The sequence below is a fragment of the Myodes glareolus genome, chromosome 4, assembly GCF_982192425.1.
Source record: "Myodes glareolus chromosome 4, mMyoGla1.1, whole genome shotgun sequence".
NCBI lineage: Eukaryota > Metazoa > Chordata > Mammalia > Rodentia > Cricetidae > Myodes > Myodes glareolus.
The window spans coordinates 53645299-53673168 of NC_142029.1; the positions used below are offsets into that span (position 1 = coordinate 53645299).

A 27870-nucleotide genomic window follows, 5' to 3' on the forward strand; every position below is an offset into this window, starting at 1 on the left:
ACCTGGATACGCCTTTAAGTCAAGAGCTAGCTCTCATTTGCTACTCAACTCTGTATGCTGAAGGAATTGAAGAATTAAGTAACCACACATGGATATCACCATATCCTATCAGGAAGTTGAAAGTCAATGCAAGTGTTCACTTTAAGAGCATTGCTGAGTGTCATACCCATGTTACTGTGGGAAATCTGGGAAGTACTTTAAAAAGATGTAATTATAACCTTTTGAGAGATTAGAAGTTGGGAGGAAAAGAACATGCCACATTAAATATTGATTCCTCACGATTACAATTTGGTAATACAAATGGTATGATCAGTGTGTTATATAGGATTTCAAAGAGAGAACAATGTGACCAGAGGATTCCAAGAACCCACGAGAGTGAGGGGTGGGTAGAAACAGTTCAAATAGGCAGACACTGGAGAAGCCCAAAGGGAATGCAGAATTCTGCAAGTGAAGCAAGAGGCTGAGTGGGATCCTGCCATAAAGACCACTGAATGTTGCCTTGCTTGCAGAGTCTCTCGGTGAGAGCAGACAAAGGAAGATAGAGTGGGTTTTGATGGACAGGCTCCTGTGGACTATGGGAAGCTATGTGCTAATCTGAATTACAACCTCATAAACTAGGATTCGCAGGGACTTTTCTGAAAGACATGGAAGAGAACATAGAGTTCATGAAGCTCTAAGTAGACTTTCAGCTGATGCAGAGTTGATGTGGTGGCCTTGGGCCACCATGACCAGTGGCCTGAGCTATCACCTGATTCATTGCTGCAGAATCTAAATCTCTATTATGTCCCTGACACGAAGATTTTAAGTTCCACAAGACTTTGATATGCACTCTGATTGAAGACCACAAATCCACCTTAAAATGTGCATTTAGAAATGAGTTATCAGGGGCTGGAGAGAGCTCAATTGTTAATAGCACTGTGTGCTTTTCCAGAGGACCTGAGTTTGATTTATGCACCCACATGGCAGCTCACGGCTGTCTGTAACTCCAGTTTCAAAGGATCTAATGCCTTCTTCTGGCTTCTTCTATAATCACACACACACACACACACACACACACACACACACACACACACACACACACAAGCTACTGAGTCCAGTTAGCATTGCCCTCCTGTGCATGTGCTTGGGGCTGACCCCTTAGGATTGGGGTGTCGTCCCTGAAGAGAAAGAAAAAAAGGCTTTTTTATTCCCTCATCAGCCTCTGACTGCCTGTAGCTCACCATCTAGAGATGGGCCCTTGTGAAAGTCTCCTCCATTCATGTTGGCGTGCCAACTTCGTGAGATCTTCGTAGTCAGCCATATCCCTGAGAGTTCATAGAAGCAGCACTCCTATCCTATCCCGAAGATCTGATCCCATAACAGGCACCTGGGTCCCTAGGCTCTTAAGGTCTTTCTGTTCCTTCCTCCGAGATGCTCCCTGAGACTTAGATTTAGGGGTGGAGTTACTGATGTACCCTTTGGGTCTGAGCACCCACGGTCACTCTACATTTTGTCTGTCTGGTGTAAAAAGAAGATTCCTCAAAGAGATGAGAAAGCCACGCCTATCTATGAGGATGAACATTTAGAAGCATTTAGAAGGCTTTAATACTTCAGTACCAGATTCCTTTAGTAGGCTCTTCCCTAGGCCTTTTGACTTCTCCAGTCGTAGGTTCTTGGCTAGGTTTATGGTATCAGACACAAATTCCCTAGAAGTCACTGGGCTTTAGGTCAAATCAGATAACTGTTGGTTCCCTCAAGATATAAGCACCACTGAGATCTTGCTGTTTCTGTTGTGATTCTCAAGCTGTCTAGCTGGGTAGGATTGTTGACACCTTTTTTCCCTTGGTGGCTTGCATGGCACTTTTCAACACTATGAAGGCTAGTCCTCAGGGACGAAACCTCCAGCTCAATGCCAGGATGGTCTTTCCAAGTCCTGTGACCAAAGTGTGGCATCCTCAGCACCTGGGTATAACCTCCATGTTCTGGGAAGTAATTGAGAACAATTTTGATAGTCTATATTGTTTAGGGAAGTCTTTTGAACCCCTCTGAACAACAACGTGAAGGTATGTGTTCCTTGCCGGGCTAACCTGTAGTTCCTTGGGGGAACATATCCCCCATTTTAACTGCATTAAAACCCTATGTGCGGACTGGAGAGATGTCTCAATAGTTATTAACACTAGCTGCTCTTCCAGAGGACCTAGGTTCAATTCCCAGCAGCCACATGGAGGCCCACAACCATCTGTAAATCTAGTTCTGGGTTGTTTGATGCCCTCTTCTGGCCTCCAAAGATACCAGCTACGCATGCAGTACACAGACGTATATATGGGCAAAAATCCATATACATGAAGTAAAAATAAAGTAACTATATTTAAAACTATATACATGTATATCTGTGTTTATCTCTCCCCCAATCGTGTGTGTGAGTGTGTGTGCATGTGTGGTGTGTGTGTGTGTAAGCTTTTAAAACGATAGGTTTCCCTGTGGGTTTTACAGATCTCTTTAATGTTATTTCCCCTCCTCCCTCCTGCTCCACATTGTAAGATGTTTGTAGGACTCAGTGCCTTAGAGAAACTGAACCTTCCTTACTCACTCCCGCTCTGTGTTTTGGCTAAATCTTGGCACATAATGGGCGCTCAGGATATATTTACAGTTTTGCATTACCACTTGCGCCTTAAATAAGAATGTCTGCAGAGCTATTTATATTGCCGTGGTTTAAATGCAGCTATATATATCTGACCTGTGCCCATTTGCAGCACCTTTGCAACTGTGTAATTGATTAAACGCTTCACTTTTGCTTTTTAAAGATAAACAGGAAAGTGCACATTTTCTGCAGCAGGGGTCCTTGCTGGAAATCTTTCTTTGGCTCAATAGTGTTCTATTGTTGTGAGCAGAACATCAATATAATTAACATAAGAAGTCCTTCGAGGCCAATTTTAAGTGTAACCACATTTAATTGTAGGTATTTCCTTTATTCCCCAAGATGATGATAACTTTCCAAGTGGGCATATAAAATGTGTCAAAATCCTCACAAAGTCAATCTTTTTAAAGCAAAATGATATAGCCTACCAATTCCCAGAAGGATAGAATTCCTTTGACTAGCTGACCAAAACTAAGAGAAGAAAGGTGAACCAAGGGGTCCGAGTACTCAGAAAATCAAATCAAATCCAAGCTTTGCTGTGCTGTGAATTTCCTATGATCCCCAACAAAGCTGTGTATGCTCTTTGAAGAAAGTGTTTGGCTACAATGAAAATCCTAAGATCAGTATCAATTTTTTTACATTTTAGTGTTTTTCCAGTAGCCTGAATGACTTTTTTTTTTTAATTCTAAAATCCTCCATGGCCTAACTCCATGGTGTTAAGAAGATGGGATCAGTATGCACAGAACTCCATATAGGAGGAAATCAATGTATGTACATTAATCAAAGCAATGAACAGCCATTGATTAGACTGATTAGACATTTGCCCAAGCTCTAGATGTGTGAGACCTTCTAGACTCAGAAGGGGCAAGCAGGGCAGGACAGCGCTTCAGCTTCTCTGAAGTTCTGAGTCAGCTTCACTTGATCCACACAGCAAGCTCAGCACCCCAATCCCATCTCACTCGGGGCAAGTGCCATACAGGCTGAGTGTGACCAGGGCAAGGTCCAGATGGTCTCTCCTCCAAATGCCCTCAGCTGTGAAGTTTGTCAGGTGCCCATCTATTCAGAGCCATCCTTTCATGGTGTCTTAGAGCTTGGACTTAGTAACTATTTCTCAACCTGCCACAAGGTCATTGTCATGCTTCTCTGGTCCCTTCCCCACCCCCAGAAATCTTTACATTGCTTTGCCTGTGAATATAGGCTTTAATATAATTTTATATATTAAAGTTTCATATAGATTGATAGATATGTTTCTGTATATGTGTCCTGGAGAGTGTTGGAAGATCTAGAGGGAATGGAGGGACTTGGTCTCATTTTATTTTGCTGTTGTTGTTGTTGGGTTTGGGGGGAATATTTTTTATTTGGTAGGTTTTGGTTTTTGTTTTGACATAGGGTCCTATTGTTGCAATCCATACTGGCTTCAAAGTTGATGTCCTCTTGCTGTAGCCTCCTGCGTGCCAGGGTTACACATCAAACCTGCCACTATTTTGAGTACATGTTTGAACTAAGGACTGCTTACCTACAATCTGCGTAAGGACATAGTGATGCTAGTTGGGCAGAATACCCGCGCATGATTAAACATGTTTAGGAGGGTTAGTGAGTGCTTTCTACTTTGTCCTTGGTATCCAATATGGATGAGTTAACAGTAGGCAAGATAGAGAATGTTTTCATTTGTAGTCTATTTTCTTATAAAAATTCCAAAGAACTACAAGTATTTATAACAAGAAACAAATAGCAAATATTAATCATTGTTTGATATCTCATACCTCTACTGTCACCTCATGTGGGCAATGCCACTTCACTGACATCTCTAGCAATTTGAGTTTGAGGGGAAGAGAAAATGAAAGGATCACTTTGTCTCTCCAGGTTTGCACCGTGATTAAACAACCTTGACCCATAAATCCTGTCCTCGGATAATAGGAGTCTGTCTCCTTGCATTCTCATTCACTAATGATGCTGTTTGTGTATCCTGGAGAGAGCATTATTCAAATTGTCCTGGCGGTGGGACTTCTGGCTGCCCTCCCAGCTTCTCTACCTGAGTCTGAGAGCATGAACACCTGTGGTGGGGGTGCTGAGCGTTCAGAACTTCCGATGGAAAGGAACGTTTTTATTAATGTCTACTTCAAACGCTATCGTCCCTCTCTTCAGGCCATTTCCTTGTCTACATGGAGATTCAGAATAATTTTCTTCCTCTATTACATTGTCCCTTGGAGGTATTTTATAATCAGAGTGCATGTTCCGCTCTCCTTCCGAGGCTTTTTTTGTTTCAGGCAAAATGTGTTCAATCTCTCTGTCCTCGTCCTCTGTCGCTCCTGTCACGCCACTTTGTCTCTTGTATGTTCTCAGCATGGACAGAACAAAGACAAAAGCATTATAATCTAAGGTCTGGGGGGCTGGGATGACTGTAACGTTCCTCATCCTACCCAGTATCTGGGTTTTTTTTTTTCAATCATTTGAAATGTAAAATAAAAATTTGAAATCCCAAAACTGTTATAAAATGCTATCTGTCCTTTGGCACAACCACAGCCATTTCAATCTTGATACTAAAACACCTGTGATTACTTTTATGACCTCCTCATAAGATCAGACCCATTACCAGTGCCTCCTAGAAGGGGAACCATGAGGAAGGTCACTAGACGCTCCCTTAAGATGCCAGCTGCTTGCTCCTACCCACAGGCAGCTGCAAGCAGTCCTACCTCAACCACACAGTTCTGGAGTGCTGGAGAACACAGGAGGTAGAATGTGAGCTAAGGGGGAAACTCCATCCATACACTCCCTTTTCAGTAATGTAACTGTTGAAGGGTCACCCACGTGTCTGGAAGCAATCCTAGTTAAACTCATTGGTTCACCAAGCTGGTCTTAGATGGGATTATTTTTCAGGTCTGCTGCTGATGCCATATTTCCGGTGAAAAGGGTATTTGTTCACCTCTACCTTGGAGAAGTAACAGAATAGACTACAGAAACTATAGAAAGTGGACCAATGAAATTATATGTACCTGATTTAAACCTTCCTATAAAAATAGCTGAGTCACTGCCTCTTTAACTTCTGCTTGCTGCCATTATAAACCTTTCTCTTCCTGCTCGGCAGTGTGATTTCGGCCACAGTACTCAGCCAGTCTCAGGTCCCCCGGAGCCCCCTGCTTTGCCTCCTTTGCTACCCGTACTGTGTTTTCTCCCCATCTAAGTCTGCATTTCTGTCTCTATTAATGTCACCCCACTCCGACGTCTGGCCTTTCATTTTGTAGTACCTCCTGTGCTTAATACAGATTCATAAATATACAATTAGCATGTCTTTTTTTACCATAGAACAAAAAGTAAAACAAAGAAAAAGCGGTTCTAATAGATGAATTTCAGTCCCAGAGTTTGTGAAAGTCCAAGATGTTTTAAGTGTCGATTAATTGGTTATTCATTTTCAGTGGTGTCCTGGTTTTCCTTGTTATCGGACACATTTAATTTTGAAAAGGAAATGTTTGCCAAGGAAGGCTTTATTTTGTAGATAAATACAATATAAATCTAAAGCTTTATGAGAAAGCAAAAAAACCAGAAGATTATAGTTTTGAAAACAAAAAGTAAGTCAGAAGGAACTGTCATACGCCCACTATGTACTTATCAGCACTCAGGATGCGTGCTACAAGAGTGAGCACAGATAAACAGACTCACAATGCAAGCAGCTGATTCTGGACAGAGGTTGGAAAAATTAGTAAAGTCAATGAGAATAGTAGATGTCACCAGTAAAAGAGATCCACAGCCCAAGCCTGCCTCTCGATATGAAAACTGCCCCAAGACGGTTGTGAACCTGAATATTAAACCTATAGAAGAGAGTATTTGGGGACTAGCTTTATTCAGAGTCCTTAGAATTAACTTCAAAAGTACAATTAATTTGAAAATTGACAAGTTTTACTTCATCAAATCTAAAAAACAAATGTCCTACAAAAACTCAAAGATGAGAAAAAGAAGCTGTGAAGTAGAAGGCAAGATTTTCTCTCTTTTTTCTTTTTTCTTTTTCTTTCTTTTTTTGGCATTTCTGAGAAAAAAATTATTAGCCCTTTGGATAAAATTTATTTGCCAGAAAGGATGATCCCATTATACTTCTGCTGTAACCCGTGCTTCCTCTTTGCTGATTCTGTGTTTGGCCCCAATGCAGCCTGTCCTGCACTTCTTGTCTGCAATGCTGAAGCCTGACCTACCCAGCACCACACAGAAGTCCAGGCCATAGATCTCAATGCTTGGGTCATATTTGATGCCCAGTTCAATCTCAAAGCCAAAGTTTCCAATATCTGAGAAGTTACTTTCCATAATTCATTCTCCCACACCTTCAGGCCTCTCTCCAGAATTTCTTCTGCCTTGGCTCCTTGGACAGTGCAGTGAACAGCAAACTTCTCATTTCTCCTGATGCCAAAGGGTCTGGCGGTGTACCTAGCTTTAGAAAAGACAGGCCTACTCCAACACTTGGCTGCCTGGGTTAGACTGTCTCCGCTGTCCCCAACACAGATATTGAGGCAGAGCTAGCAGATGTGAAGTTCCCACATGGGGTTCTACTTTTCACCTTGTTCTGGCGATGTGATGGAGGATAGGAAGAGAGTGGAGGCAATATTGCATCTAACAAAGGCCTGTTATGGACCATGTATAAAGAACTTAGCACACAGCAATTAGAAATTCCAGCAATGCAATTAAAAAAAAAGAAAAAAAAAAGAAGAGCTATTTCATGTAGCAAAGTACACAGGCAACAAAGTAACTAATTAGAATATCCAATGCTTTCGGCCACTAAGAGAAAAAAATTCAAATCATAATAAATTACCATTCCCTACCTATCACAACAGTTTATACTAAAAGTAAAATGACACCACCAAATATGTCAAAAATGATGGAAATTAAGATGATTTTTTGTTGCTAGTCAGAATGCAAAAATGGTAATTTCTTTATACATGAAGCAAGCAGATACCACACCACTCTGACTATAATCTGGAGCATTATCTCCGAGAAAGGAAAACGTGTCACACACAAACCTGGATGCCAACGAGAGCAGCCTTCATTTACTCTCTAGTAACTAAGGAAAGTATGGCTGTTCTTTAACAAGCAGGTGACTAGACAAAGCACCTGAGAAACATCTGTGCCATGGATTCAGGCTCAAGGATGGAAACAGACCTCTGGTCCAGTCAACAGCCTGAATACATGGAGAGTTCTACTGGACAGACAGCGACGCGGTGATTTCATCTTTGACGTAAAAGCAACTGTAAACTAACAAAGCACAGACTTACTGGTAATCATGATTAAGGGGTGTGTGTGTGTGTGTTTTGTGTGTGTGTGTGTGTGTGTGTGTGTGTGTGTGTGTGACAGCGGGTGAGATTATAAAAAGAGCAGCAAGCGAGACTCCTAAGTTGATGGGAAGATATGTTCTGTGTCTTCACTGTGTAGACAGACATCAGTGTTCTGGCGAAGATACCACGCTGTTTCATCACAAGATGTCACCACTGGCAGAGACTTAAGGAAAAGTATTTCAGTACATTTTTTTTCTCAGAATTCTGTGTGAATCTATAATCATCTCTGAATAAAAATTTTAATTAATAAAGAAATTATGTTAGCAAATTGTGAAGCTAAATCTAGCGAGAAGAGAATGAGTGAGTCTTGATACTAATTTTCTTCTCTCGGTTTCTCTGTAAGGCTTGAGAGGCGCCATCGCCTTTGCCCTGGCCATCCGCAACACAGAATCTCAACCCAAACAGATGATGTTCACCACCACCCTGCTCCTCGTGTTCTTCACTGTCTGGGTGTTCGGAGGAGGAACCACCCCCATGCTGACGTGGCTTCAGATCCGGTAAGTGACTCTACTCAAAGGAGCAAAGCCCTGAGAGGCGTGGCTGGTCTGTTCCATTTCTAGTTAAGCTTGCTTGGCTGGGAGTGCAATGGTAGATCCGTACCTCAACTGTCCTCAGAGTCCCGGTGACCTTCACTAGCTGGGAAAGCGGTATGACCTACCATCTACCGAGATGCCTTTTTCAACAGTCTTGGAATGATGCCTATTTCCCAAGCTGTCCTACAAATAGATTTTTTCACCTGTGACTTCCTCCATCTGACGATACACACTTATCCTCAAGATACCCACAGTCTAGGAAGACTGATAAAGAAAAAGCAGCAAAACCAACAAGAAGGCAGATTTGCTTTGTTTTTAACTCCTCCTGGCATTAGCACTTAAGACAGGAGAAAATACTGAACATGTGTCTCTCAAGGGGGATGCTGGAGACAAGCTACACACTGTCTCACAGAAGAGAAAACCAAGGCTCCATCAAAAACCCTTTCCTAAGCCGTGCCTGCAACTGGCTGCTCCTAATCTGTATTGTAGGGGTAGCAGGCAATTGGACAAAAGTGGATAGCCAATGCCGGTCTGGAAAGTGGATAAATCTGTCCTAAAGTGTTATTATCGTTATTTAAATGTTTTTGTGACCCAGGTCCTCATTCTCATTTCCCAAAACGTAAGGGATTAAGTAAACATTTCATTTCTCACATCCATACATCATCATGACCTTCCCCAGTTCCTACCTCTGCTCTAGGACAAACTCCTACCTACCCTGTCTCATAGAAAACAATCCTACTAACCACAAAGGGTTTCCAGTAAGACTCATATGAACAGGGACTGCAATTTTGGCACATTTGTATGACACATCGATTATAATAAAAAATGAAAACAATTTATGAAAACTTAAATGAATTTAACGGCAAATACAAATGCTTTTGTTATGCATTTGTAAGAAGTTTCCTCATTTGGCAAAGGAAAAGCAGAAACAAGCCCCACACATTTAATATAAGAAAGTTTATGTGTAAACCAGGCCAAGTGGCTGTGTAGTAAACCAAATTTCAGGGGGAAAAACCCTGCGAATGACTGTGAACATTACTAAATACACAAAAGTGCTTTGACTAAAGGTGAACAGAGAGCATTTTGAAATGCTTGTTGAACTATTCTCTAGCCGTATAGATGCGGCCCGCAATTTCTTTCACAGTGGTGGGTACCGGAAGGCGCCTATGGATGAGTGCACACATTGCATTAGACTCTCAAGTGCCGTATCCCCTGCAAATCATTAGTGAAACGGTGTGTGTTCAGATTTCTAGAAAATAAAATTGAGTAGTTTGGATCCCTGCATGGAAAAAAATGAAGGCATAGAAGACAGAGCTTAAAGGAAGGGAATTCCTACTGAAGCATCAGATACACTATCAAAGTATTCTATGGAGGACATAAGGAAGAGATAACAAAGTTTCCTTAAAGTAATCAAGCATAATTTGTTTTCTATAATTTCTATGAGTAAGGAATTACTCTTAAGTTGTCCCCAAACTGGTAACATATTTCGTTTAGCCAGCTCTCCCCCAGTCTTTCCAGTGGCCTCAGCTGACTTCCCACGGGTGTCATAACTCACGTAGCCTCTGATGCCCAGTTCGTGGGAAGAAAGAGATAAGACAGTGACGACAGTGGATCCTTAGACTGGCGAGAATTGTTCAGGTGACGAGGTTGATGAAGAAAGGGGATGATGTCAAACATGACATCCAGGATGAGGGGCTTATCCTAAATCAATGTCATTCTCCCTGCTAAGATCACAGTGTGGGGTCCCCTTATGGAGCTGCCCCCATTGGGGAAAATTACCAAAGAAAAGGCCCAGGTGAGTCAACTATCCAGGCAGAATGAGAAGCATGGATAGGACCACGATGAATGTCCGGAAAGAGAATAACGGGATTCAGACATGTGGAAAGGGTGGTGTTCTCAGCTGAAAACCTGAAATCAGGACAGAAACCCCAGGGACCCATCCAATAAAATCAAAAAGAGAGCACTAGAGTATATAGACAGGAAGATATTCAGAAAGTTAGCTCGGGCAGATGGAATTCAAGGCAAGAAGAACATTTAAAAGCCAGGATGGTCAAGGAGTATATGTGCAAAAATACAGATGTGTGATGTTGGTTGGGTTCCACTATGTTGTAGTGATCTGGCCATAGGATCCACTCTCCTTTCCTGGTTTGTGACATTGTTAAAGAAACCATCACATCTATCTCAGCTTTCAAACTCACAACAGCCCATCCACTGCACTGTTAGCAGGGCCTGCTTCTTCCCAGTGCAATGCCCCATTCACCGGCGGTCATGTCATTTTTCCATTGAACAACAGCAGGCAAGCTGCAACTTGGATAGAACGACACCAGTGGTGAAGGCTGAGGGACAGGAGGCAAGCGTGCTCTCACACGAGCCCCACAGCCTCGCTAGAATATGGTTTGTTTACATATTTTACAAGCCCTTCTCTTCCTAAGCTTTACATTTTCTCTTAAATCATTTGGAAAGTCCTTGAATTAGGTTTTCTTTTTCAGTTCCTATAGAACTTTTCATTCGGTTACAAACTACTACAGGAGGAGAGAGAGGAAAATGTTTTTGTTGGTGATGATGAGTAACAGTAGCATCCATTTCTCTTTGATAGACATGATTCAAACAGCAATGGTCACGTCATGGAGACACAAACAGAGATTTCCGCCTCTGAGGCAAGCTCGCTCTTAAGCTTGGTCCTAGCCGCGGGGCAAAGTTCTTGACTTAAAGCAACTTAATTTCTTTTAAAGATGATAGTAAAATATATTTAAGGAAGCAATTTAAAATAAATCGGATGTTTGTTTCTTTTCAAATGTTCAAGGAAAAGGACTCCTCCCATGTTATTTTGGAGGCTTAGATGCAGAAAGAAAAGTAGAGTTTCTCCTTGGTTAGAGTTCAGCTTTTCCCTTCTATGAGGTACATGACCACGACAGTGAAAAAAAATCCAACACACAGTTTGTGAGGACCCTCTTCGTCCCCACCCCCACTCTGCAACCCCCCACCCCAGACCCAGAGAAGTAAACAGGAGCACCAATTCAAAATTCACAAGTGCTTCCAAAAGAGCCCCAACGTCCAGAGGCCTAGCCCTGTGGAAGTGGTCTTACATAACTAACTGGGGTGGTAATGCCTTTCTTGGTTCAGGGTTGGGCACCATGTGGAGCTAGCAGACTTTCGGCAAATGGTACACGAGAATGGGCCCAGATCACAGGGTGGGCCTTCGCTGTATCCCCCAGACACAGATGCAGGACCTGCCTTCTCAATCACAGCCGGAATCACAGCTTCTTCTACAGATGTGGCACAAAACTTGCCTCTCAGAAGACACTGCAAAGCACCCTGGGCAGAATGCTGGTGATGTCTAATCGTAGCCATCTATGACTGAGTAACGAGCTATTTTGTGTTGGATATTAGATTGTAGCATCTAGGCACAGAACCTCTCTCTGTGTGTCTCTAAACTCTAACATCAGGGTGATGATGGGAGCTACCTCTCAGCATGGGTAAACCCTGGCAATGTGACATCATGGCGGGACTGAGAAAAGAGTGAGCCCAACAGCAGAAAGCCCATTGCCCAAGATAATGCATTCTGCTCCCACCTGCAGAAGGGAGCTCATCTGAATGCCTGCAGTCTGCCTTGATTAACAGACCCTCTGGGGGAAAGAGGTCTACATTCATAACAAGACAGGCCTGCTAAAAGGCAAGTGCAGGAATTCTCCGCTCCAGGAAGGACTGGGCAGGCGCACTTTGGGAGCAGAGATTCTCCATGCAGTCTTTCTCAGTGACCCGCAACAGTTAAAGTTCAACAAAGCCAGGCCTGACCTGGAGGGAATCTGACTTCCTCAGCTACAACCTAGAACTAAAGGAATTACAGGAAAGTATTATCCTTCCCCATTCAAGCCAAGACATCCCATACTCTCTCTCTCCAAATCTAGGGAACAAAGTTGCGTGCACTAACTTGTGTCCATTACAGGGAAATGCCTGTTAAATAGTTTGACTCCTCCGGTGTTTGGTATTATAGTTGTATGTTTAAAATTGATTCTTGGGGTTTGGCCCAAAGCCATGCAAAATGCTTTCTTTATCACTTTTGCCCGCTGGTTAAGTTCTATAATAGTTCTCATTGGAATGTACACAGAGATAAGGAGAGTTCTGTCTAGATATATGTGTTTATATATATCATATTTATGTTTATATATGGGCGATACACACACACATACACACACACTATATATATAAACAGTAGCAGGTTAAGTACAAGTGCTTACACACAAAATTTCCTGTATTACTGAGGTGAGGAAACACCAATAATACAATGGAGGGATGCTTATAATATGTTCTCCTACTATTTATCTATTTGGTTTCCTCCCTAGCACCAAAGTTCCCAAGCATGCTTAACAGTTTCCTTCACAGAGAGATTAATGCAGTAAACAGCGCATGTGTGTGATGCACACATACGTGTGCGCACAGCACACAGAGTTTGAAAATGAGTCGTTCCCTGGCTCTATGTCTTAGAAGTGTGGGCTAAAAGCTCCAAATTCAGCCTCTTGCTTCCTCAGTTTTTTTATCCATAAAATGAGAGCAATGGCAATAATACTGCTTTAGAATTTAGGAGCATTAGGCATTAGTCAAACAAGAACTGAAAACATGAAAACAGATGCCCAATCCTCCCATACACCCAAAGGGTATCGCTGCACCTTTTCTTAGCCACGTACTTACTGTTTATTGTGATAATCACAAATACAGCGTTATTAATTGGATTCATTTGTGAAAGCTTGTTTTCATGGAAAATAGAGAGAAATAGTCTCTGGAGAGTTTAGTTCATTTCGTACTGTAACTAGATTCATCAATTTAAGAGACAACTCTCCTACTTATGCATTCAAAATGATAGACTTCATTAAAATCTCCCCGAAACTATTACAGTCGTCCGGCAGCTCAAACGGAGTCTTCCTAGATATGCTTCTATTTCCGTCTTCACATAGTAAACCTTGCTTATGCATTTTTCAAATATCTGACTTGTGCCACTTTATCAATTTATATTTTATGTTTATGTCTTATATTGATTTTAGACCAGCTTACACATTTTATATCAAGTTATCTCAATCAACAGACCTCAGAAATATGTCGTCTCATGAAACACGGGCAACCAGTTCACTCCCTGAGATAGAATTATACTTTCTGCTTCTCACCCACTGCGCCCTTTTGGAAATTATTTTCTACTTTCTATAGATTCTTCTATAATGACATCTAAATCTAGGTATTTATTGCTAACATCAATCTAATTTGACATATTAATTATAGACGTGGGCCAACTATAGCAATCTACCGCTGACCTAAAGGAACGGCATGTTTGTAACCGGTGATATGAGTTAGCTGCTCCTATGTTCCCAGCACCAACTGATGCTTCACTGTGCTGTGCTTCCAGATACAGAGTCTCCCCAGTTTCAGAGATGCAGTCTTTACCATCATAGCCTCCGGGCACACACTCCACTAGCCCTGTTCTTACTTATTTTCTCTGAACATCAGCAACAATGAGTTTCACCCATGCGTGTGTGGTAAGTTTACCAAACAACCACACTTCACTCTGCGGAAGGCAATGTGTCTGACTGCTAGAAATCACCAGCCAAAACAGTTGCCTTTTTAAAAGTAAAAGACAAAGATTTACGTGACATATGAAGTCTGACAAAAATGATGTAACTGCGGTTTGTGGAACTTGTTATTCAAGGGTGAGGGAAAACGCCCAGTCTTGGCTAAAACAGAGCCTCCGTGCCCACTCCCGTGTCTCCCAGTAAACGCAACTCAAAGCCCTTGACCCACTACAAGTAGCAATTATGGAAGACTCTAAAAGCAAATGGTAGGAACCAGCCTAGAAGCCAATTAACAGATGAACAGATAAAGAAAAACGTGTTATACACGACAGGGTGACATTTTATTCTGCCATAAGGAAGAATGAAATCATGGCATTTGCAGGAGAACGGATGGAAGTGGGGTCATTATGTTAAGCAAAATAAGTCAGAATTAGAGCAAACCCCACATTTTAGCTCATATGCAAATTAGTGTGTGTGTGTGTGTGTGAGAGAGAGAGAGAGAGAGAGAGAGAGAGAGAGAGAGAGAGAGAGAGGAAAGAAGAAGAAGGATCACAAGAGGGAAGGGAGAGGAAGAGGAACAAGGTGGGGGTGAAATACCTGAGAGAGAGTAGGAGGCAGCAGGAGGGAGCCAGGCAACAGGAGGCCAGAAGGGGACAAGGGAGAGCGGTGGGGGAGAGGAGTGAATAAAAACAAAATATTCCACGGGCATATGAAAATAATATAATGAAGCCTATTACTTTATATTCTAACTCTAAAAATTAATAACAAAACGGAAAAGAAAAATAAAAGCAAAAGGGAGTAAACCAATTCTCGGGCCAGCAGTGAGGTCCCCTTTCCCTCTTCTGTATTCTTGAGTCTCTTGACTTGGGCCCAACACCAGTTCAATGGATGGATTTCTGCAGCAAGGAAAAGAAAAAGAACTATGAGAGAAATTCTTTGCTTCTGCTTTAAAGAAAAGGCAAGTCACAAACCTGTAGGTGAAAAGAGTAGGGAAGGAAGGAAAAGAGGAGGAAGGAGAGGAGAAAGAAAGGCAGGCATGGGAAGAGTCCCTAGGTTTGTAGTTCTTTTCCTTGTTTTTACTCCCTGATCTTAGACAAGCATGAGGCAGCAGGTGACCATAGCACCAACAAATGAAAAACTACTTGAAATTTCCCCGAAAGGAACTGTGACTGTGGCTCTATGACCATAAGGGAGAATAATCCCATTGCAGCTTCTCTCCTGCACCTCTCACCAACTAGAGCAGGAGCAGCATTGTGGAGGAGCCATGGGAAATGCCGAGCATTTCAGGAGACCTGAACACTTTAACCCTTCAGGAGCTGGCGAAAGGCTTTGAGGAAGTTGTAACATGAGAAGTTGTAACATTGAGCCAGAAGAGGCTCAATGACGTTGTCATTAACTGTGCGCTTTTTCTCCAGCTGTGTGTATTTAGCTAACCCTAAATAACACACCGCAGTACCAATAAACAAGCTACATAGTAGAGACCAAGTCAGAAGTAACAGTGAGTGGCGCAGATGCAAGAAAGCTGAACAGTGCCGCAAAAGCTTTGAAGCTGAGCTGATATTGGAACCACAGGCAACACAAGGCAGGTGAGAGCTGGTGCTCTGAACCTGATCGCCTGAAAATAATAATAGATATTTCATAGGAGAATCTGATCAAATCATTTCATTCAATATTCTAATTTTCTAAGATAAGCTCATAATCACTCGGAATATGAGGAATTAGAAAAAAATTATATATCACAAATAAAAATACAATAGATGCCAACCTAAAGATGACACAGATAAGGCTTTTATGACCATACATCAAGATGTAAAATCAAACACACACACATATACAAGTATATACATATGCACACACATACATGGACACACACATGCACACACATACATACACATACACATAAACATATACACATACACATACATACAAAGAAGTAATAGCAAGCACATCAGAAGTAAACTAAAATTTATCAACAGAAAAATAAAGGTGCAAAGTGGAAATAAATGAAACTTTCAGAACCTAAAAGCGATGCTTAAAGTGAACTATCTACTGGATTGGCTTAATGCAAAATAGAAGATGGCAGATGAAGAACTCGGTGAACTTGAAGGTCGTTGAGATCTTCCCTTCTAGGAACAGTGAGAGTGTGTGTTCACCAGCAGACCCGTTCTGGATAAACACACAAAAGGAATTCCTTCGGAGGACAGAGAAACAATAGTGGAGGAAAGTGAAGCAGCAAAAATAAGGATGGGTGTAGAAACAGCAGGCATTAGTATAGTATAATAAGTGGGCTTTTCCTCTTTTGGTGTCTTAAAACCCTATGTATTGCTGAAAGAAAAAAATTAACATTATCACAGATTTTCAAAAGAGAGGGTGGGTATAAAGGTCTGAAAAACAGTAAGTTTTCTAAGATCTACTCGAAGTGATAAAAATTTCATTTATTCATTCTATTCATAATAGATTATGAAGAATTACATGTTTATATTCTAATTCCTATACCAATTACAAAACTATGTAAAGAATCAAAGTATATTTTAAAATTAAATTAATACTAAAATGAAATATAAAATAAATTTGCACCTCTCCTCAGAAAGCAATAAGATAGAGGAAGAATATTCTAAACAAAAGTCAAGTGTTAAGATAGTATGTACCTACACCCAAATGTTGACGGAGGCCATTCATTCATTTCCAAGCCTCTCAGACCTGAAATAATCACACAGAAACTATATTAATTGCAATACTGTTTGGTCAATAGCTTAAGCATATTTCTGTCTAGCTTTTACATCTTAAATTAACCCATTTCTATTATTTTATATTTACCACGAGGCTCATGGTTTACCGGTATGGTTCTTGCAGGCGTGTATCTTACTCCTTTGGTGGCTACATGACATATCTCTGACTCCACCTTCTTTTCTCCTCTATCTCTGCTTGAAATTCTCACTTGCTCTATTCTGTACTATCATAGGCCCAAGCAGCTTCTTTATTCATAAACCAACAAAATCAACACATATACAGAAGAACATCCAGCACCACCCAAGCAATCAATTATTGCATCAATTAAATAAAATTAACAGTCACAATGAATAAAAACTAAGAATCAACTATGTGTTGCCCATAAGACACATACTTGACTAATGATGTAGGTGTGATACAGTTAGTTAAACATAAGATAATTAGAAAAACTTCGCCATGCAAACCCCCAATGAGGCCTTGCACATAAAATTCTTTTGAGCAAGAAAATTTCTCAGGTTAAAAAAAAAGAAGAAGGAGAAGTTATATAACGATGAAAGGATCGGTTTATCCAGATTGTATGGCGATAGAGAGTGAGCACACAGCTAACAGCATTGCTTTCCAAGACGCACCAAGTCTGGCAGATCCCAAAAGAGAGATGGACAAACCCACACTTAGAACTGAGGACTTCATAGCTCTCTCAGCAACTGACAAAGCAAGCAGGAAAAAGGGGGACTGGAGTTCAGGAGATAGCAACAATAAAGTGGATTTACTGAGCATAAGCACTCTAAATCATTTTACAGGCAGGTATTTAATCACCTTTTCAGTGTCTCTATGACATGTGATATGCCACAAATAGACACACACACACACACACACACACACACACACACTCAGAAAGGGGGGGGAGTTCATGCACATACACTAGCTATATCTCTATGTAAAGGATCTTTGTGTAGTACTGGGATGGAGCCCAGGGTTTTGCATATCTTATACAAGCACTCACCACTTAGCTTCAGACTGTCTTCTATGTGCTTTATATTTATTTTCCTATTTTTCACTGTTCTGTTTGAATATTGGGACAAACATCATATTCTTCTTACCTAACGCGATAACATGCATCTTAAAGGATAAAGACATTCTATTAAGTATACAAAATACACATCTAAGAAGACATTACGACAGCATTATTAACAGTAGATGTTCAAATGTTCCTTGTTATTGCAGAAACTGCTTTGATGGGTGTTTTTAAATTCAGGATTTAATCAAGGTAATATATTGTATTTGGACCTTACTCTTTTTTTCCATGATATTGATTTTTATAGAAGAAACCAGGTCAGTTGTTTTATATGCTTGTCCACATTCTGGACTTGTTTTTTCATAGTGTCAATTAATTTATTCTTTCCTGTATTGTATTTCTTATAAATTAGAAATTAGGTCAAGCCTTAAAATGCAGGATGAGTACTTTTTTTTTTTTTGCAAGAATGCCCACTGGTGATGTTCTGTGCATAATAATGTGCATAGCTTGCTTTGTTTGTGCTTTTGGGGGCCTTGCCCTGCATGCTTCATCCGGGTGTCCACTGTCGTGATGCTGAGTTCATTCCCTTGAGTCAGTAGTAACATCTGTTACAAAGGTACAATTTTTTATTTTATAATTTACTTTCAAACTGTTGGGCAATAATTGAGTACCATATAAATATCTTCTTTCCAACAATCCTGTTCTCCCCAGCTAAGCATCACCACTGGCGATGCTTGTTTGATTCGACTATTGTATTTGGGATGACTTGGTTTAATCTGCTCTTGATATCTAATTTTTTATATGTGTACAATGTGCATATGTGTAGAGACTGGAAGACAACCTCAGGAATTGTCCTTCAAGCATCTTCTGCCAGTTTTTGTTTTGACCGAGTCTTTTATTAGGCATTAGCTCACCCAGCAGTTAGACCAGCTGGTCAGTGAACCCCTGGGATCTGCCTGCCTCTTCCTCCCCAGCTCTGGGGTTACAAGAATCTGCCACAACTCCTGGCTTTTGATCACAGGTTCCGGGCTTTAAACTCAGGTTCTTCTGTATACGCAGTGCCATGCTCCCTACTAAACTGTCTCTCCAGCCCTTGCTATCTGATTCCTATGAGTTTCTTACTTGCCAAATGATTACCTTTTTAATAACTTTTTCAATGTTCTGGGTTTTGTTGTTTTGTTTGGGAGACAGTTTCATGTAATCCAGGCTGTCCTTGAACTCCTGATCTGTCAGCTTCTTCCTCACCAATGCTGAGGTTACAGGGATACAACATCATGCCTGACAAACTTAATTGCTTTTTCTCAGTGATGAGAATTGAGTCCAGGACCTTGGGCGTGTTAGGCAAGGGCTCTAGCATTGAGTGGCACCACCATAATTTTTCCTTTAAAAATATGACATTCTTCTTTGTAACCAAGAACAAGTGGGTACATGTTTTCAATGCATGAAGAAAGTGTGTATTTGATATTTTAAGGAATGAAGATCTGTATGTATGCATTGGGTTAGCTACAGCTCATTCAGCTTCCCCACATCAATAGATCTGTTTTTCCAAAATGGGGCAGATTATAAAAGGTGTACATCAAATTTCCCACTATAATTTCTCTAGTCCCAGTCTTTTTCCTGTACTATTTGTTATTATAATGTGCCACACATTAGTAAGATGTGCGTCTGGCTGCTATTTGTGAGACACGTCGTTTTGTGATAGATATCAGCCCTGCCTTCACCCAGAAATAAAACACAATGGTCCCCTCTTCCTTCTGTGCTAATGCCCCGTGTTCATCTCCAGCCCTGACAGTGTGAAACAATGAGGTGCCCGAGCAATGGGGACATGGTGTATTTCTCAGCCCCAGGCAGCGGGACTCCTCTTCTCTCATTCCTTTTGGCTCCATAAGCAGTGCACAGACCCCAACTTGGGTAGACGTCAGCACTTTCATCAACATCATTTCATTCCCTGGGATCTTTAGATTCTCATCAGAAAATTAAGTCTTTTTTTCATCTGTTATAACCTTTTACCTGGTAATGCACGTTTTAAATCTAAATGAAACCGCTTAAGAAAAATTACAGAGTAAAATCCAAGGAATTACATTAAAATGCCCATTTCATGTCTACCCAAAAGATCAATTGCATAACCAAAATATGGGATTCTAACTGGAGTTATTAAAAATAGTGCTCAGGTTTACACTTAGCATCACATTGAGGAAATTGCTTTAGACGGAGAACTGCCTATTAAAGGCAAAATACGGCTTAATGACAGTTTCATTGTACTCAGGGCAGCTATCTGGTTTGGAAAAACGCCAGAGGAATGTCTCCAAGAATATTTTTTCTTTTTCTTTCTTTGTTCTTTTCTTTAAACTCTCTTTGGAGCTGGGATCACTGCAGTATAGAATACAGTCAGTAATGAAGCCGCACCCATCTTTATAGATGGCAACTGAGTGTCTCTGGCCATGTGTCCTCTATCAGTGGCACTAGCTACTTTTATTTTCAGTAGGGTCCAGTCTGGACATCAGGGTCTCCACTGTCATCTCAAGCCAACTCCCTGTCCTCCCAGATGTAACCTTTTAGCATGAGTCCTGGGCAGTCAAACCATGTTTTGTGCCAAGATCACAGTGCGGTGCCGGGCAAGGTCTGGTGGGCCACTCTCGTGGTTGCCACAGACTACTCATGGCTTTCTACTGTCCCCTCAGGCTGCTCTGCCTGCTGCCCTTGTGTCCTTGTGGGTTACAGTTTATTCTGGCATAGCCATCAAAATAATCCCACTTTTCTCTCTTTTAACTCCCCCTCGTCATGAGCCTGCTCTTTTATTCAGAATTTTTTGTCATTTTAATAGGATTCTCAAAGAGTTGAAGATTATTATTCAAAACACTAAACTTAATTCTGTGTTTTATTAGTCAATACCAGGCATTCGATCAAGTGGTTAATTTTTTGTGCACACTAAAATAATGTTTATTACCTAAAATTAGAAATAAAATATTATTTAAAAATTGTATTTGCCTGGTTCATTTCACATGAAGGTAATTATGGTTAAAATTTTAGTACATTTTGCTAAAAATTAATTGCTTTCAATGGTTCTATTAACAAGAAAAGCCTTTTAACATTTAAAAATATTTTTATGTACATTCAAATTTTGCCTGTATGGATGTATGTGCAGCACACGCATGCCTAGTGCCTGAGCAGACCAGAGAGAATGGAGGACCCCTAGATCTGGAGTTACAGATGGTTTTGAGCTAGGCGGTGGGTTCTGGGAGCCGAACCCAGGTTCTTTCTGAAAGCAGCAGGTCCTCTTAGCCATGCAGGCATCTCTCCAGCCTTTCCAACCTGTTTATACTGGTCCAAGATTAGTGCGTTGTTGGGAGGAGGCCCGCTTATTGGTCCCAGCCACCCATATGCTTAGCCCCAAAATAATCACACAGAAACTGTATTAATTAAATCACTGCTTGGCCCATTAGCTCTAGCTTCGTATTGGTTAACTCTTACATCTTAACTTAACCCATTTCTATTAATCTGCATATCACCACGAGGTTGTGACCTATCAGCCAAGATTAGGCATGTCTGACTCTGGCAGCTCCATGGCTTCTCTTGACTCCGCCCTTCTTTCTCCCAGCATTCAGTTCCATCTTCCCCATCTAGCTAAGTTCCGCCCTGCTACAGGTCCAAAGCAGTTTCTTTATTCAGTAATGGCAATCACAGCACACAGAGGGGACTTCCACATCAATGCATGTTCTTGAGGGTGCATAACAGGAATTTAAAGCTTTGTCCAGGTTCCAGGAGCTCATTTCTTGGTATTCTGCAGGAAGATTCCAGTTTTCCTCACACAACAGAATATCTTGATGGGCTCTATGCTGACCATGTTGCATTTGCTAGCACTTGAGTTTCTGATGAGCTCCAGACTCCTACAGATTTGGTGTCTTCTACCAGACAGGTGCACAGATTTCCCCATCATCTCCTTAGGACCCCTCTGATTATTTATCACCTTTTACTGAAGCTACAGCTAACAAGTGGAAAGTGCCACATTTATGATAGAGACCTGTGACATCTTCTCCTGGCCTTACCGCTTCATTCTCAGGCCCTGTGACCAGCCATTGCATCCCACGCCTGGCATCTCCAGCCTGGTCCCGTCTTACAGGACATTTATCCCCTCTAGATAGAGTGTTACGTCACAAATGCCCAGTTTTCACCCTCCTCCTCTGCCATCTCCATTCACACTGTGGTGATTAATGGTGACATCACCTTAATAGCATCTAGAATCACCTAAGAGACAAGCCATTGCATAGGTGTGTTGGTTAGCTGTATATTAACTTGGCACAAACCAGAATCATTAAAGAAGAGAGACTCTCAACTGAGAAAATGCCTCTACTATATTGCCCTATAAGGAAGTCTGTTAGACATAATCTTAATTAAGATTGATTTGGAAGGGCCCAATCCACTGTGGGTGCCATCCCTGGGCAGGTGGTCCATAAGAAAGCAGACTGAGCAAGCCAGGAGGAGCAAGACAGTAAACAGCACTCCTTGCTGGCTACTGCTTCAGTTCCTGCTTCCCCATTCTCGCCCAGAGTTCTTACCTTGACTTCTCTCAGCATAACCTGGGAGTTGTAAGATAAACCCTTTCCTCCCACGTTTCTTTTAGAGCTTTAGTGTAGCAACAGAAAAATAACTGAGACAGCACATCTGTGAGTAATTTTGTCATTAGAGTAACGGTGGTAGGAAGAGCTACCCTAGGCAAGGGCAGGGCCGTTTAATGGGCTAGGATCCTGAATAAAGGAAAAACAAGAGCTAAGTAGTAGCAGTACCTCCCCTGGCTCCCTGACTGTGCACGCAATATGGACATGTGCTTCACACTCCTGCCGCCATGCCTTACCCTCCACGATGGACGTCCTCTCAAGCTACAGGCTGAATTAAACCCATCCTTCCTTCCGTTGCTTTGGTCAGGTGTTCTGTGGCAGCGATGGGGAAAGTAACTAAAGCCCTCAGTAAACATCCACTGAACCGTACTGTGACAGGCAACAGATAAAGCATAGACTCAGATAAAGCCTGAGACTTTGGATGACTGACATTATATCCTAGCTTTAGTCTTCGAGGCCTGCTCTGTGACAGCACCAGGTCTTTATATTGAGCCTGAGAGAAGGACTGCAGCAGCTTCCCAGTTTCTTCTGTAATGCAGGCAGACAAGGATGGTCTGTCCCTGAAATGAGATAACAGGAAGCCAGTGGTTTCTTTTCCCAAATGCTCTAACATTGGGGGCTTCCATGGGACTGTTTTCTCTGGGTCTTAAAAAGCAGTGACTCTGGAGTTACCTATCACCATCAACAGCTGCTAACTTTATACTACTCTGAACGGAAGTCCCATAGAGCATTTGCTAGCCACAGTTTACCTGGCTCTGTGTCTTAGCTAGAGTTTTATTGCTGTGAAGGGACACTATGAGCACAGCAACACTTACACAGGGAAACATTTAACTGGGGCTGGTTTACAGTTCAGAGCTTTAGTCCATTATTGCCATGGCGGGAAGCCTGGCGGCATGCAGGCAGACATAGTACTGGAGAAGTAGCCAAGAGTTCTACGTCTGGATGAGCATGCAGCAGGAATATAGGGTAATGCGAGATGAGCTTCTGAAACCTCAAAGCCCAGCCCCACTGCCATACTTCCTCTAACAAGGCCAGCTAGTCCAACAAGGCCAGAGCTTCTGAAAGTGCCACTGCCTGTGAGCCTCTGCGGCCATTTTCATTCATACCGCCGCTCTAGGTTACGTGCTCACGGTTGGCGAACTGGGTGGCTTTTTGTTTTGTTTTCTTTTCTAAGGTAAATTGATTTTGAGGCAGTGATTTTCAGCAAGAATTTCTCAGTTGATGGCAAAACAAAATAAACAAACTAAAACCTCAAAGACTATGGGAGTAAATGCATTTTATAAAGCTATGGCAGAGGTTCCTTTTTCTATTTACTTGTTTTACTTAATATCTCTGCTTTGAATCCTTGATACAAACATTTCTTAATCTGTTTTTAATAGCTCACTGAGCCAAATCCTCAGAGTATATAGTCTGGTCAGGCACCAAGGTGAAAGGAAACTGTGGCCTGTGTTTATATCTCGTGTCTGCTTCTCACTGGATATTTGGTGTGTCCGTCTGCTTTCAGTATATAAGAAACAAAGAACACAAGTTAGGAAGGCTTCCTGCAAGTGTGTTTGCATTCTGGGCTCCGGGGAGAGAAGGAGGTAGTTTCAAGTGTGTGATGAACATTGCATGGAAATAGGAAGGCCGGATGTGCTGGTCATGACATTCAGCAGATGTATTTCTGGGACTCCTCTGTCAAACATCCATGCATGGAAGCTTGTACACATTATGACCGTGTGTGTATATATGCACACATACCCTACATTTCAGTATGCTGATATTCTTTAATTTCTTCCCCAAGATGTCACATAATCCCATACAGGACTTTTTCCTTTTATCAAAGCAGCCAGCCTTCCTACTTTCATTACTGAGTGGTCACTATTTCCTCTTTATGTCCAATAGACATTAGTCAGCTCCTCTGAGAACCTTTCTTTTATTGTCCTCTAACTACCGGTGTCCTCAAACTTCTCTTCGTGATAAATCCCAGACCCAGAAAGTAGTTTGTACTCCACTTTTATATCCAAATGGTAGTTCTCCACTGTAGACTGTGGGACTTCTGAGGGGGAGGGGGAGTCTGCCTCCCAGCTCCTAGCACAGTCCCTGGCATACAGTAGACACTGGGCCCATCAATCATCCTGAAGTTCCCAAGCCCATTCTCTCTCACACTGCTTAGCTGGCTCCCCTCCGCTCTCCTCAAGCCCCCATCTCTTCTTTCTCAGCTTACTTTTTAAGCTGATGATCTTTCCAGTTCACTAGAGCAGAAGCCATCAATAAGTGATTTTACAAGTCTCCCACCAAATCTACCTTGCTCCCTGCATCAGCACCCTTCAATTCCAGCTTCCATCAAACTCCAGTGATCAGGCTGGCCCTGCTCCATCGAAGGCCATGGTTTTGCTTGTGTGCAGTCCCATCATCTCTCAATTGCTGAGATACATTTTCCCAACATTTCCTGAACTTGGCAAAACCAAGATAGAGGTAGAAGTGGGAGCAAAAAAGATCAGGAAGGGAAAAAGAAAAGCTCTTTTTGTGACAGACCCAACCTGGTGCACAGGACCTACTGTGCATGAATTGAGACTGTTTCTGAGAAGTAACAAGGGGACTTTTTAAAAGAACTACCAGCAAATAATAAGTCCTCCCAGGAATCAGCTCCCCAGAGAAAATCTACAGAATCTCCCTCCCCTCACGTGTGTGTGTGTGTGTGTGTGTGTGTGTATGTGTGTTGTGTTTGCTAGTATATGCACACATGCATGTGCATGCAGGGCCCAGAGGTCCACATCTGCACATCTGGCATCTTTATCAGTTGCTGTTCACCTCATATTTTGAGACTGCATCTCTCTTACTAGCCTTGAGCTCACCTTTTGATTATACCGACTGGCAAGCAAAACCGAGGGATCAAAACCCTGTCTTCAACCCCACCCCATCACCGAGCCTGAGGACACAGAAAGGTATCATTGTACCTGGGTCCTCATGTTTGCAGAGCAAATACTTTGTTGACTTAGCCGTCTCCCCAACCTCTCACATTGTTTTCTGTCTATTCCAAATGCTCTAGGCTCTAGAACTGAGCCCTGGACATGTCACATCAGATACTTTTCTTTTCTTTCTTTCTTTTTTTTTCTCCAGACGGGGTTTCTCTGTAGCTTTGTAGACCAGGAACTCACTTTGTAGACCAGGCTGGCCTCAAACTCACTGAGATCTGCCTGCCTTTGCCTCCTGAGTGCTGGGATTAAAGGTGTGTGCCACCACCACCCAGCTCACCTAGGCTATCCAGCTCAGATACTTTTCTCATAGCTACAACCAAACTCCTGATACAGATAAATCAAAGGGAGGAATATTTATTCTGCTCTTGATTCCAGACAATTTTTCATTCCACAGTTACTTGGCCTCAATGTGATTGGACAGGACACCACTGCAGTGAGGACATTTGCCCTCAATGTGATTGGACAGGACACCGCTGCAGTGAGGGCATTTGCCCTCAATGTGACTGGATGGAACACCACTGCAATGGGGACATTTATCAAAAGAACTTCTTCACCTCAGTGATGACCACAGGCAGAGAAAGAACGCCAGGGACTGGGTACAGGACAGCCTTTACAAGGGACATGCTCCCATCCCACCTCTACTTCTTCCAGCCAGGCTCCAGTCCCCACAACAACACTACCTTCTGTAGACCAGGCTCTCAGAACTTGAGCCTTGGGGGCACTGTCATACTCAAACCATGACATTAGGCCATACATTTGCATCACAATTCTGTGGAAGCCTGGCAACTTCATTGTCATCTTTGAGCATGAGAAAAATAGGATGCCAGGACCTTGCTTTACAATTGGCTGACCTCACTCTTGACCCTGTTTACACAAAGGAAACCTAGGCATCTGGCCAAATTCAGTGCTAAAGAATTTTGCTGCAAGAGTGTTGAGTTTGGTTTCCTTTTTCATTTTTAAATGAAAACAGTTGGCGCTGATTCTAAGTGTTTTTAGGAAGTCAGTTAGAACATCAAGACGTAGCTGCTACTCTTTTATGAAATGTCATCTTTTGTTTTGACCTTGCTTGTGCCTTGATACAGAAATTGGTGTGATATGACTGTGGGGTGCTGAGGTGGCTTAAGTCATTGCAACACCCAGTGGAAGTCAGGGAACTCTAAGTCAATGGTTCATTTCCTATTTTGTTAAGCCAAGGACTGCCACTGAGTATATGGCTGGTATAGTATGACTCAGGTTAGGAACTGAGTGTATAGAACTTGTTTCCTGGCCAAAAGAACTAGAATTCAATTGCTACCAGAGTAAAGTAGAAAACGTACACTTTCACCTGCATTGACGCTATTCCTTTTAGATTTGTTGGGACTGTGAGATTGAATTTAAACATGGTAGCAGGGATTCTGGTTAAGTAGAACTAAGAGACCCATTGGGACTATTGCCTTGCATTCTCAGCTCTGCTCATGCTCAGTGAATGACCTTGGACATCACATTTCTGTGGATAGTCTTGGAAGAGACCATTGCACGCTCACACTCAATCCCAAGCTGAAAAAAAGAAACTCAGTTAGACACTGACTTTACTATCATGAGCCGTCCGTCACCTGTGGGTTTATTCATTTATCCAGTTGTTTGTATCTTGAAGTATAGCCTTTCACAGCAGCACCTCCGGGTGCAAGCAGCACGTTACCACAGTGATTAAAACGGATAGAAACACAACAAAGCAAAGCGGAGACTGTAGAAACAGCACTGATTATATCTTGAAATACTAGAACACTGCAAACCTTTCAAAAAAGACCATTCACCTCATTAGACTGGCAGGCACACGTGCACAGAGAAGAATCTTGGTGGAGGCTTTAAGGGATCATAATTAGCAAGCATGTGTTGACAGGGACCAGGTCAACCTCCCCTTCCCAGCCCAGGCTACGCTCTGCTCACCTGTAGAATGGTTTGTTTTACAGCGCGTCTTAATAGGTCTCTTCAGCCAGCAAGCATTTCAGAGGACTCAAAAGCCTCTTTCTTTCCCAGAGGCTGTAACTGGAGTTCTCGTCGTACATTACATGGCTTAAATGGCAGTTGATCATGCTTAAGTACTGGAAACAATCAAAGGACCATGACCTCGGAGAACATTCCTCCAGCTGAGTAGGAACACCCTTGTCAAACATCTCCCATTCCCACCCCACCCCCAGCCCCTTACACAGCATTGTGTCCTCTCTTGTCCTCTCCTGTGCTTTAAGTAAGACCTTAGAATTCTTAGCCTCACAGGTCCCACTTGTCAATCTAGTGTAACCTGCAGCTTTAAACACAATCTATGTGGGGATCAGCAGTGCAGGGAACAGCAGGACTGTGGTTGTCGGGTTTTCTAGCTTGAGAGAGCTTGGGGAGCCACCAGCAGGACACACTGCTCTCATTCATGGAGGACATCGCTGTCTGCAGCGCAGAGTCCTGTCTTAGGAAGCCCATCTTTGTATACATGTGTCACGATACGTCCATTCTGGCCAGACTTTCCTCTCCCACGCCAGACAGACAGCCAACTAT

At 42.2% G+C, this 27870-nt stretch overlaps 1 protein-coding gene and 1 pseudogene across 1 annotated transcript in view; one reads left to right on the forward strand and one right to left on the reverse strand.

The window, feature by feature from the left end:
- The window catches only part of Slc9a9 (solute carrier family 9 member A9), a 551770-nt gene that overhangs the window by 363153 nt on the left and 160747 nt on the right, over positions 1 to 27870 (forward strand). The window contains exon 12 of the mRNA XM_048452510.3: positions 8276 to 8429. Within this exon, the coding sequence (XP_048308467.3) occupies positions 8276 to 8429 (154 nt within the window). The remainder of the gene's footprint in view (positions 1 to 8275; positions 8430 to 27870) is intronic.
- LOC125411994 (large ribosomal subunit protein uL5 pseudogene) lies at positions 6673 to 7161 on the reverse strand (annotated as a pseudogene).